The sequence below is a fragment of the Camarhynchus parvulus genome, chromosome 4 (assembly GCF_901933205.1).
Source record: "Camarhynchus parvulus chromosome 4, STF_HiC, whole genome shotgun sequence".
Classification (NCBI taxonomy): Eukaryota; Metazoa; Chordata; class Aves; order Passeriformes; family Thraupidae; genus Camarhynchus; species Camarhynchus parvulus.
The window spans coordinates 13,632,366-13,644,708 of NC_044574.1; the positions used below are offsets into that span (position 1 = coordinate 13,632,366).

General features: G+C 38.7%; 1 protein-coding gene across 3 annotated transcripts in view; it reads right to left on the bottom strand.

Annotated features, from left to right (window-relative positions):
- Positions 1–1,983: 1,983 nt before the first annotated feature.
- Positions 1,984–12,343, bottom strand: part of SLC2A9 (solute carrier family 2 member 9) — a 76,258-nt gene continuing 65,898 nt past the window's right edge. For all 3 annotated transcript variants that reach the window (XM_030947734.1, XM_030947733.1, XM_030947732.1), the window contains exons 11-12: positions 10,946–11,073; positions 1,984–2,241 (exon numbers count right to left, since the gene is read on the bottom strand). In XM_030947734.1, coding sequence (XP_030803594.1) covers positions 1,984–2,241; positions 10,946–11,073 — 386 coding nt within the window. The remainder of the gene's footprint in view (positions 2,242–10,945; positions 11,074–12,343) is intronic.

A 12,343-nucleotide genomic window follows, 5' to 3' on the forward strand; every position in this document is an offset into this window, starting at 1 on the left:
AAATATGCCATATACAAATAAATCACAGTATAAAACTATATGCATAAATTAGTAGTAACAGCTGAACATTAGCATATCATATTATAATTTACAGTGTAATTTACAGTGTAGAACAAAACAAAAATGAGCTTATTACTTGGAGAAATACAAACAACCCTCCCCTCCCCCCGCAGATACCAGAAAATAATTATCCACTGTGTGTGTATATACACGAATATAAATCACAGAATCATAGAATAGTCTGGGTTGGAAGGAACTCTAAAGATCATCTTGTTCCAATCCCCCACCATGGGCAAGGACACTTTCCACTAGACCAGATTGCTCAAAGCCCCATCCAATCTGGACTTGAACAATTCCAGGGATGGGGCAGCCACAGCTTCTTTGGGCAACCTCTTCCAGTGCCTCACAGTAAAGAATTTCTTCCTAATATCCAATCTCTATCTACCCTCTTTCACTTAAAGGCACTAATATTAAGCCATTGAATATTAATATGCATCTATACTTGGAGTATATATACATATATATTCATATATGCAGACATATATGAATATATATGCAAATTTTCTTGCAAAAATGCTCCAAATTCATGAATTTCTAGAATAATAAATATAACTTGTGGAAGCAGTTGACTCTACCTACATGCTGCACTTTCTTCTTGTGTCTTACTCCTAACTGAGAGCAGCTCAAAGACTTCCTGACTTTTCCTATAAAACAGCTATTTAATTTAAAAATTCTTTTTATATCAACATCCAGGTACCTAGAGGGATCAAGAAAAACTTATCAAAATTACAAACTGTAAAGATGATGTTCATTAAGAAAAAAATCCCATTAATTGGTGGCTGAACCGCTGAGAGCCTGCTGAGTCTTACTCTCATGAAATCAAGCAGTTTTACAAAACTTTAGATAGCTCAGAAACTTGTTAATAAGAGCTAGGCCTGGTGCTTCAGAATCTAATGCCTGAATAAAAATTAGTGTTTAAGAAATAGAGGCCTAAATTCCTGTGCAGAGATCTGAGTGTTAAGAACTAAGTTGTGAGGTCTCAGGGAAATTTGGGCTCCTAAGACTTGCTTTAAAAGGAATTTGAAAAGAAAAGCAACAAACAAACAAAAAAACCTAAAACCCCTAACCCTTGGAACACTTCATGTTTGAATTTTTGTTTCAATACTATGCCCTACACATACCATCAGAGTTCTCTCACTTCCCCATGAGGTTTTGTTTTCCTTTCATATTAAACCTTTTAAGTTTAAAAATTAAAATTATGTAAATATATATATTCAGAGAAATGCAGTGCCAGCAAACCCAGAAACTGGAGACAACTCTTGTTGAGCACGATTTTTACAAACTCTATTACTAGTGAATCAGGATTTGCAAGTGAGACAAGGAAACTCATCAGGACCCAGAGCTGCCCATTTGTGGGAAGGTGGGAGATGTTCAAACAACGCAAGTTAAAGGTAAAATAGTTAGAAAAGGAATGGGAGGTCAGGGAAGTGTCATGTCAGTTCTCATGGGGAGCTTGAGTGACATCTTGGGAAACATGGAGAAACTAATTCTGGTGCCATTCCAGGTTTGCTTCTCAGCAGACCCCCACTGGGATCTCTTCCCTTTTCTCTGCCTCCTCCTCCTCTTGCAGAGAGCATGCCCACCTCCCCGTGAGCACTTAGGGGTGCTCAGCCAGCTGCTGCTCAACACTCTGGCTCCCCACTGCCACTTCACATCTCCAAGTCTATATTCCCCATCCCACTCACCACAGCACTTGCTTCACAGGTGCCAAGGAATCTCCATCTCATTTATTTTATCAGTTGCCTCTCCTCCCACCCCTCATTGTCTCAACTGTTACCCCAGCTGCTAATGAATTCACCCATACTCACTTAGAACATTTTCAAAGGAGAAGTAGTTAATGATGTTCATAAAATATACAAGTTGTGCACTGCTATAAATGAAAAGAGCACTCTCTCCCCCATCCCCTGAAAGAACATCCTGGGTTTACACAATCCTTTTTATGGTTTCCCCATTGTCCACTGGAGATGTGAAGTTTGATTCTTGTTCTTCACTTGGTTTCCTCTCCCCTGGGTAATGGTTCATCTCTTGCATTTCTAAAGGTACTTTATTCCTTTTGGCAAATGCTTGGCTGATCTCATGAAATGTCTTATTTTTTGTTTCAGGCAGGACAAAGAACAGGTAGGCTGCTCCTGCAAAGCAGACGCCAGCGAACACTAGGAAGCAGTAGGTCTGTAAACCAGCCTGTGAACAGAAAACGGAGGAGATAGTCATTACAAAAGAGAAAAAATTCAGAAGAAAGGCAGGAATGGTTTGAAAGAAAAAATGGGGTGTATGGAGCAATTTTTAGCCAAGTACAGTACTGGCACTCATTGCTAGTTGGAGTGCTGAGATGTTCATAAAAATGCATGAAATTTTGGTTCTTCCAACACTGCCTGTGGCCTGTCGACAGCAAAGCAGGTGACTGGCACAGCCACAGAGAGCTGCAATCTGGGCAGTGCTGGGAGACACCAGACTGAGCTGGGGAAGAGCAGGAATCCTGCACTGTGCTCAGCTGAGCCTGGCACTGCCCTGGGGTTCCTGGAAATGAGGCAGATGTTTCACTGGGTGGTTCTGCACACCACCTCCCAGTCCCAGGTACAGGAACTGAGACCCGCTTCAGCAGTGCTGCACACCTCTACAAAACCCATGGAAAAACTGCCATAGCCAGGGGCATCTTCACCACAGCAGTTACAGGCTTTGAGATTTGCAAAATAAATGAGGAAAAACCCCAAATAGCACACATTTGTTATCACTCTTGTGGTTACGGGAGTTCGCAGCAGGAAAAAAAGTCCATAAAATGCATTTCTTTTCATGCTAGAAAGTGTAAGAGTTAGTTAAGGGAATGCAAAGTACAGACCATATTTGAATGCTATGGATTTTACTTCACTGCAAAACCAAAGAGAGTAGATGTAAAGGAGTTCATTTATAAATTGATTATAAAGGCTCCAACCAGCCAGTAGGAGTTGTTGTTCACTGAAACATAACTATTTCTTGCCTGGTGATTATTAGATCATTTAGCAGCTACCAGTTACGTTTCAGCAGTACAGTTGTGAAAAAACATTTGATAAATACCATATTGCAATCTGAGCTTTGTTGAACTTGGAACAGGTTTGATATTATGGCTCCACAGAAGCCACTTGCAACATTTGAGGAAACCTCCCTACTTCTTCTATTGATTTACACTCTCAAACATCCAATTTACCCGTATTTTTCTAATTGCTTTTATTAACAAGGCTGAATTAAGCCAGAAAGTGTATCTCCAACTCCAAAAATAAGGTGACATTACTGTGGTGCCTCGTGTCGAGTCATGAACAACAAATCCAAGGAGAGCCAAACTCCTCACACATCACCTCAGGTGCTACAAGGCTGAGGTTACCCCTGGGAAAACCACTCAGGACAGAAGAAGCAGACCTGTCTTCCTCAACACACATACTTATAGATGCCATTAAAGGTATGTAACAGAAACAAGTAAGACAGAGCCAGTAACCTTCATTTCACACATTTTTGTAACAGACTCTCATCATGCCTCGTTAGTCACACCAGTCCTACACTCCAGGCTGGTTTAACTCCCTGCTTTGGGTGCTCAAGGTGTATGCAATTCTTGGCACTATTCTTATGTTTCACTTGCTCATTATGCATCATGTGTGGTGTGCAAGAAGAACATTAATTCCTGCGTGGAACGAGAAAGAAAAAATGGAACAAACCCTTTCCTGCAGCTGCTTTTTAATACCATGGCTGATTTCCAGCCTGCCTAGTCACAATGTTCTCTGTTTCTGTGGATAATTCATTACCTAGTTCAGTGCTTCAAATCCTGCCTGTAACAGGAAAAGCCAGCAAGTGCATTCTATGATATAATCTATGGACTCTAGAGATCACCAATGCTTTTTCATTAAATCCTAGAAGCATGAAGTCCTGAGCAAGCTGACAATCAGAAGCCAAACAACAAGGATAACATGGGTGGGGGGGATATTCTGGCATGTAACAAATAGAACTTAATAGAACAAATAGCTTGTACAGAGGCAGAAGCAAAAGGATATAGCAGACAGGGGAAAATAATTTTGCAGTGCCTCATAAATCATCCTGTCATGCTAAGAATTGAAATTTTACATCTGCATCTTCTGCATTTGTAATTGCTCTTCAGCTGAATGGCAGAATTTCAACCCAGAATCATGTTTCTCACTTTTTAAAATTTCACTGAATTAAATATTCTCCATGATGAAAGTGAACCTTTGATACCCCATATAAATAAACATGGCAATCAATTGTAATAAATTGTAATAAATGTGTCTTTTGGTGGTGCAGACACAACTTTGTGCCCCCTTTCTAATTCCTCTTGATTTCTTTGCTGTCCATGAGCTAAATAAATTAGTGCTTATTATCTTTGATTCATATCTAAGTAAACCTCTTCTAATTGAGCTAAACACTCATGAGTGCATGTTTTATTTGCAATTATTTTACCTAAGTATTTATATTTATTTGTAATAATCATACTCTTCTTAATTTCTGCAATCTCTTAAGAAGCAGCCCTCAAGGACCTCCAACTGAAGTTTCACAGAGAGTAAGCTAAAAATTAAATTTTGTTATAAATCCTACAAGTGGGTTTTGTAGGGTTTATTGCATCCTGCAGGATTTGTCCAACAGGTCCATAATTCCCAGACAGAAGGAACACTGCAGGGTATCCACAAAAAGCCTTTTCATCACCAGCCATTCTTCAGTTATAATATTTTCTTAAAGCTGGTTATTATTTACACTCACAGCAAAGAAAACCACTCATCCATAAACCTTTTATAAGTCATCCAGAGTTCAATTTACATCACCCAAACCTGCATTTGACACAGAACATCACATACTAATTAAATTACTCATTATAAACATGAAACCCTCTATATGCACTGCACACTGATAAAGGTTGTAAGACAGAAATACAGGGTGAAGGGGGAGAAAAATGTTAAATCACAAATCCCAACTCAGTAAAAACCTTTAGTGGGACATAGGAGGGATACAGTTCAGCCCAGATGTTTAATTTATTTTTATCTGTTTCTGATGTATTTTTAATTGCCTGGTGCTGGAGGAAAGATTTGAGGGTGGATAAAGCAATAGATTGGCCCAAAAATCTCTGATGTGCCCATCAGGGAACCTAGAAGGTGAAATACTATGGTGAACTGCAGTAAATGCTGAGTTATTGAACAATGGCTACTACAGAAAAGGTACTGATTGATCTGCCAGGAAACAGGATCTTTGTTCCATGAGATTAGTATACTTTCTTTTATTTATATTGGATATTATTTATATTATCTCCATGAAACCTGTGGACCTCACTGACTATTTGTAATCACCATAGTCTCCTAACTAACCTGTAGTTTCTCTGTTGTTTTACTCCTTCCAAGCTGCCAGAGGTGAGCCTGCTGCTGCTACTGTAGAAGTAAAACCACAGAATATTGCTTATCCTGGGCTGGGGTGGGAGTAAAAGGCTGAGGAAGAACTTTAATTAAAGTCTTTGGTGACAAAGCACGGATTCTCTGCAGCTCTGGGTATTTGAGCCTAGAGACATGGATGGTCTGAAGATTCTTCACTGACATGTGCATTGTCAATGATACAAGAATAATTACAATATATAGGATAAAATTTGAAAGGTAAATCCTTTTTCTATGCTTTGTGACAGTATTTCACCTGCTACATGGAGTAGAAGCCTCCGTGGTCAAAAAATTGAATACTTGTGTCCACCAGAAGAGTAGCTTGACTCTTCTGGTGCATACAAGTATTCAATTTAGCAAAACATACCACCTCTGAACAGCTGGAAGGGGCAGCTAAAAGAGGAAGGGAATGTCAGAGGAAGAAGTAAAAGCAAATAAATTCTGAATGGAAGTTCTAAGCAAATAGAGAAAAAATTCAAGACAAGTGTGTGGTTTCTGTAGCTCTGCATTTCTTCACGTAAGGACAGGTTACTGCCTCACCCTCTGCTCCAAGCAGCAGCAGCAGCAGCAGCCCTGGGCACGCAGGAAGTTCCAGAGCAGCCCCATCCATGTCCCACTGACACGTCCATGTCCCACTGACACATCCCCCCGTGCTGCTCTCTTCACTCTGCCTGCATGTACCGCTCAGGCTCGGAACACAATGCACCTTTGCAGAACAAAGCTGCTTCTCCTCCCCCACCCCCAGGCAGCCTTGCCAGAGCTGGGAACGCTTCCTTAGCAATACCTGAAGCCAGGCTTTTACCTGCAGGGTTACAAACCCAAAGGTCAGAAGGAGGTCAGAACAAAGCTCTACAACAGCCTGTGCTTTGCAGCTGTTCTCCCTTAGCATTCCCTTAGCATAACCTCCTGCAAGAACACCCAAGGTTCAAAGGTGAGCAGAGCTTCAGGTGGATCCCTAAATAGCAACACTGCTGTCTCCTGGTAGATATCCATTCCTTATCAAGGGCAGATACACAGTGAGGATCCTTGAAGGGCCAGGCTCTCCGGGGTCACTGAGGGACACCTGCCCTATCAGGTGTATGGGGTGAGCAAAAGAACAGCAGACACACTTATTGATGCAATCTCCTGAGGGCAGCACCTACTAGGTCAGCAAACCATTAAAACCTCTCCCAAGCAGGATTTGCATTGGATTTTTTGAGGCTGGTGAGGGCTATTGCTATACAGGATATTTAATAGTTAAGCGTAAACTTTAAAATTCATCACCTTCTATTTTAATATCAGCTTTCTAATGAGGCCATTTGAAAAACAGCATTTCTACAAATTCTGGAAAACTGAATCCTGAATTACTCATTTTTGTCTTTTCTGCAAATGATCAAGGCTTTGTATTTGTGGGAAAAAAAAAAAGAAAACCAAGAAATTATTTACCTAAGACACACATGCAACTACCACAAAAAAGAATCAAAGTTGAAGTACTCAGGTAATTCCCCCAAATCAGATCCCAGGCATGGCAAGCAATCAGTCCTGACTTTGAGGATGAAATAGAGCTGCATAAGCAACATGTATGAATAAGCAGCTGCAGCTTTGCCACATTTTCATAAGCTAAGAGGTGAACAAACCTATCCCCAGATTGTGGGGGGCTGCCATACACATTAGAGAGAATGTACAGGCATTTCCCCCATCTCACTTTAAATACAATAGTAAAGAATACTCAATTTTTAGCATCATGAACTGACTTTAGGTGCCCAAAATGAATGAGGAAAAGAGCTCATTTTTTAAGGCTAAAAAGTAAACTGAAACAAATAAAAAGCTAACATTGAAATGACCAGAATTCTTGTTTTAATTAAAAAACCTGCACAATTTGCTACTTTTGAAGCAATCTAGCTGAGAACAGTCTTCCTGTAAATAGCTTGCATGCTGTGAGCACCATATTCTGGAGGAATCTAAAAGTAGTTGAGAGGACCATTATGTGCTATTTAACAGAGGTTGCTTACTGACTTAACACACCCTGTAGCAAAAATTAGATTCTAAGCAGGACTGTGATACTGGAAACAGGAAAACATATATTCTAGGGGAGATACAGCAAAATAAATGAGCAAATGAAAAAAAAATCTGAATTAATTTAACAAACGTAACACATTAATATTTAAAAAAAAACTTTTGGCTCTTCCCAGCAAATGCCAAACGTGACTCTAAATTCTCAACTTGCAAAGTCACAACCCCTGACACTAGCAAAGGCTCCTTGCATTTGGAAGTTGCCATGAAGATTAGTGTCATGTGATGTGGGTCAAACTGGCTTTTGAAGCGCTGAGGTCAAGTGATAATGGTTCAATGTCTTACAAAATTGATCAGCAGAAAAACTGTTATTCATGTAGACGTTTGACTTCACTTTGCTTCAAATTGATATAATGCAGTGAAACAAATGGATAAGGGCTTGTGTCCTTTCCCCTTTGTCCTTCTTCTGTTCCAGACATAATTTAAGGTTCTGCTGAAAGTGCAGGACAATGAAGAAGGACTGAAGTATAATGCTCATGAAACATAATTCCTAAGTAAAAAATAGAGACATTTTTAGACATGAACTGCAATTTCAACCATGACCTTCACACAACACTATCTCTTCAAAAAAGTGTAACATCCTTATATTGTATCTCTGAAGTGGGCTGCTTCTAATTAAGACAAGCACATCTAACCCTCTGATAGCACATATTTCATTTTCTCATCTTTGAGGGGAACTGTAACCATTAACTTTTCCCCTAACACAGGGACACTGTCATTACATGAAACATCCAATGTATTTGAAGAACTTTAAAACACCTTGGCTCAGGGAGACTATGCATAACTTTCTGCACACACCTGTTATTGAAATCCTTGTGCTGAGTAATAGAAAAAGTCAAGGGATACTATTACACAGTAAGGAAATAATCACAACCAAAAGACAATCTTGCTGAGTAAATGAATCTTGAGAATGAAAATCTCTAGTGTAAAACTAAGGAAGAAATAAAGTAGAAGTAAAAGAGAACCTCCAGAATCCAGTGTAATGACTCAGAAGTACTACTTCACAGGCACAAATAAATTAGTTTCTGAAAGGAGGAAAATAAACACACATGCAGCTCTTGGCATTGTACTGATAGGCAATCTAAACTAAGGCTTCAAGGCTTGTAGCACCTTTATCCCATATGATACTGAGCTCCTTCTGGATCACAGATCCAAGCAGATTATTTTGGTCAAACCCCAGTTAAGAGTCAAATCAGTTTTCCATATAGCAGTTCCCTAATCACAATGGGATATTCCTCTGCATTCCCCAGTTATTGGAAACTTTTGTATTAGGAGGAAAGTCTGAAGATGAGCTGTTCTTGAAAATTAAAAATATAAAATACATAAGAATTTAAATATTTCTTGAATATGTACTGAATATACAGTGTGACTTTGACATCAAAAAAAGATTCTGCACAGTTTTCTAGAAAGAGAAATTATTACGACAGAAAACTTCTGGATAAATCTGGTACATTTTCCTACAGTATATCACTAATTTAACATGTAGTCTTTAAGTGCCTCATAACAATCTAATAGCACAACCTGAAATATTAAATAAAAATGCATCAGCACGTAGTGAAAATAGCATGTTGGGAAATTATTTTGTAATTATTGATGTTTAGTAATTCTTTGTATTTGCACAGCACATTACAAAAAGTAAACAGAAACTTTTTCTAGATAACATGGAATTTAAGGTCCTGCTACACCACTGGATTACTGAAGTCTATTCCTGCAAACTTATTGCTAATGAAAAATATATCTTTAACACAAGAAGCCTATCCTACTGCACCAGGAGTTTTTGGCCTTTTAGATTATACTTTTCTGCTGGTTTGTTGTTCCCTGTGCCTGCTTCAGCTCATTGCACCCATTTCCACACATATACATTCTAATTTCTGATTTACTGTGTCCCCGTTCACATTTCAGCACCTCAAATAGGTAGTGATGAGACCTGGAAGAGAAGCCACATCCAATTTCTTTTTTAAATTTGTCAAAAATTTATTTGTATACTAGATTTTCAATCTCATCCATATATTTTAATGTATGACTCAAGCCACTCTTTGATTATATTTATCTACAGATGGTTGAAGGGCAAAAATCTAGTCATTCAAATTAGTTAATTGGTGACATTTGGAAAACTAACTACTGGTTGATTTTTTTAGTAACCCTAAACTTAACAGATTTGTTTCCCAAATGTTTGGAATAATTTTGTAGAAGCACACCAAGGATCAAAAAAATTGCTGCTGTTTCTCAAGCAATCAGGTTAGTATTTAAATACACAGACAGGATTATGCATGCATCCTGTGAAGGTACCTTAAAGATTTTTTTTCCTGGTTAAGGTTTATAAAATGAGCTAAGAAGATATTGCCTCTATGTGAAGAAAGTGGTGACTCATAAACTGAATTTCGAGAATAAGGTTGACTGAAATAGGAAAAAAGTTAAAGCTTGGGAAAGAGGAGATGTTCTAGTTTGATCTTGTGAAAAAGCTTTAAAAATCAAAGTCTGAGTAACACTGCTTTCATCTTTAGGTACAAACTCTAAGCTTTTTCTCTTTTTATTTCTCTTTTCTTTAAAAGAAGAAAAAATCCCAAAAAAAAACCCTTCAAGCTGGAAATAAAATTTATCCTCATTAAAACTAAACTGGATAATTTTCTAATCACACAACTGGATATTTTTATGACACATAATGATGAATTCCCCAAGGCTACAGCAAACTTCATATGGATGCATACTAAATCACTCAAAAAGTTTTAATATGCATGTGGAAAATTATAAAATGCAATTTGCCTTTTAATTTGAATTTACTGAGGGTCTTTTAAAGCAGTTTTCACCACGTGATCTGTCAGGTAGCATTAGCAGAACAAGTAGGGATTGTCATGAGTTGCATTAATTCAAATCTGACAGCTAAGCAGAACTTGGGGTTATCCCCGGTTTTATGCAGGAGGCAGAAACTACAATTTTGAAGAAATGTGTCTGGATAATTAAAAAAAACAAAACAAAACAAACAAACACAAAAACCCCAACAGAACAAAAGAGATACCCCCCAAAAAAAACCCAAAAACCCCCACAACAACAACAACAACAACAACAAAAAGAAGAAACCCAAAACCAACCCCCCAAAAAACAAACAAAAAAAACCCCAACCAAAATACTTATCTAAATAAAAGTATTCTGAGTAAATACCCCTAGATTTGGGATTTTGTTCTCTGTCCCTGCCCAGCTGCCATGGGGGCAGGTGGTAGAACCAGAAGTGCCTGGCCAGCTGGGCCAGAAGGGAGGACCTAATGCTACCAAAACAGTCACTCCTCATCTTCTGGAAGAAAAACCTATTAAACCACACAGAAGCATCCGTTTGCTGGATGAGCTGGGGCTGCCCCATGGACTAGGTCAGGTTTTCAAAACCTCAAGGGAATTGTTTACAGCAGTGATATCACAGCATGTCAATTACCAGGGATGTTGAGTACCTGGATGAAGGGGAAGAGCAGTCCCACTGCGAAGTTGCAGAGCCAGTTGACTGTCCCAGCTATCATGAATGCAGCTGGCCTCTGTGACTGCTGGAAAAGCTCTCCAGTGAGGACAAAGGGAATCCCACCTGAAACAGGGTCCAACAAGACAGTGGTTTTAGTAAAGTCCCATCAGCAGAGATGAACAAGCCTCGTGATGCACACCCTCCATGACTAGCACTGCTCTGCAGGGCCTTCTGAAACAGATCTGTCAAAATCACATTTGAGAGAAGTGGCACTTCTTTCTTTCATGCCATCACATCTCCTGTTTGACATTCTTTTCAGGGATGACAAGGAGGTAACAGAGCAGCAAATCCACACAACATCTTCCAGAACACCCCATGATGAACTGTTTATTCAAAATAAGAATGATTATTTCTACTAAAATCCTTGAAATTCTGAAAATTCAGAGATACTCCAAAATACTTTTAGATCTTATCAGTTGGAAAGATGGCTCCAAAGAGACTAGTTCCTATTTTTTTATAATTATTACCCACTTTATTTCAGCAACAAAAAAGACAAAACTTTTACTTCCCTATGAGTACACTTGTCATTGATGCTTATTTAATATGTTCCCTTAGCTGGCACTTCTGGCCAGGTCTTTTTCTCCCGTCAGCCAGGGACTCTGACCTCCATAATAAAAATTGCATTTGAATACCATATTTGTGACACTTAGGCAGTGGACTATTTTGTACAGCACTGGCATATAGCAGCAACCCCCAGGGAGCAGCTGTCTAGTAGCTGAAAATCTCAATTTATGATCTTTGGCTTCCTTCATTCCCATCTGATATTTCCATAGAAGTATTTCTATTTTTAGAGAATTAAACCTGGATTTTACTTGTTGATCAGCTACATAATTCAGTTAATGTTATACATTAGACATATATCTAATTGCAGAATCATTTCAGTTTTGAAATAATTATTATTACAGTTTGAAGAACTGTACAACTTGCAACATTCTGCTCTTACCAGTTTCTGCCTCTAGGTCCTCAAGGGTGCTGGTATTACCATTCAGCTTTGTAGGCAAGACCCATATACACTGTGTAAGATTATGTAAGTCCTTCCTCAGTTTTAAGCATATTCATAAGATGTGTAAACAACCAAAACCATATTTACAGATATATTCCTTTCAAAAACATCTATAGCAATGCTGACTTCCAAAAGATTTACAAATTAATAAGAAAACACCACTACAAACTTATCCATCCCCTGGGTTTTCTCCTTGCACATCTTCCCTTGGTCTGTGTGCTAATCTTTTGCACTAATTTTACCCTTGGACATTTGGGAATACATCTCTAAGTGCATTATAGGGCTGCATCCTTATGTAGCCCCGTGTGCTTAAATGGCCCTGAGCTTAAA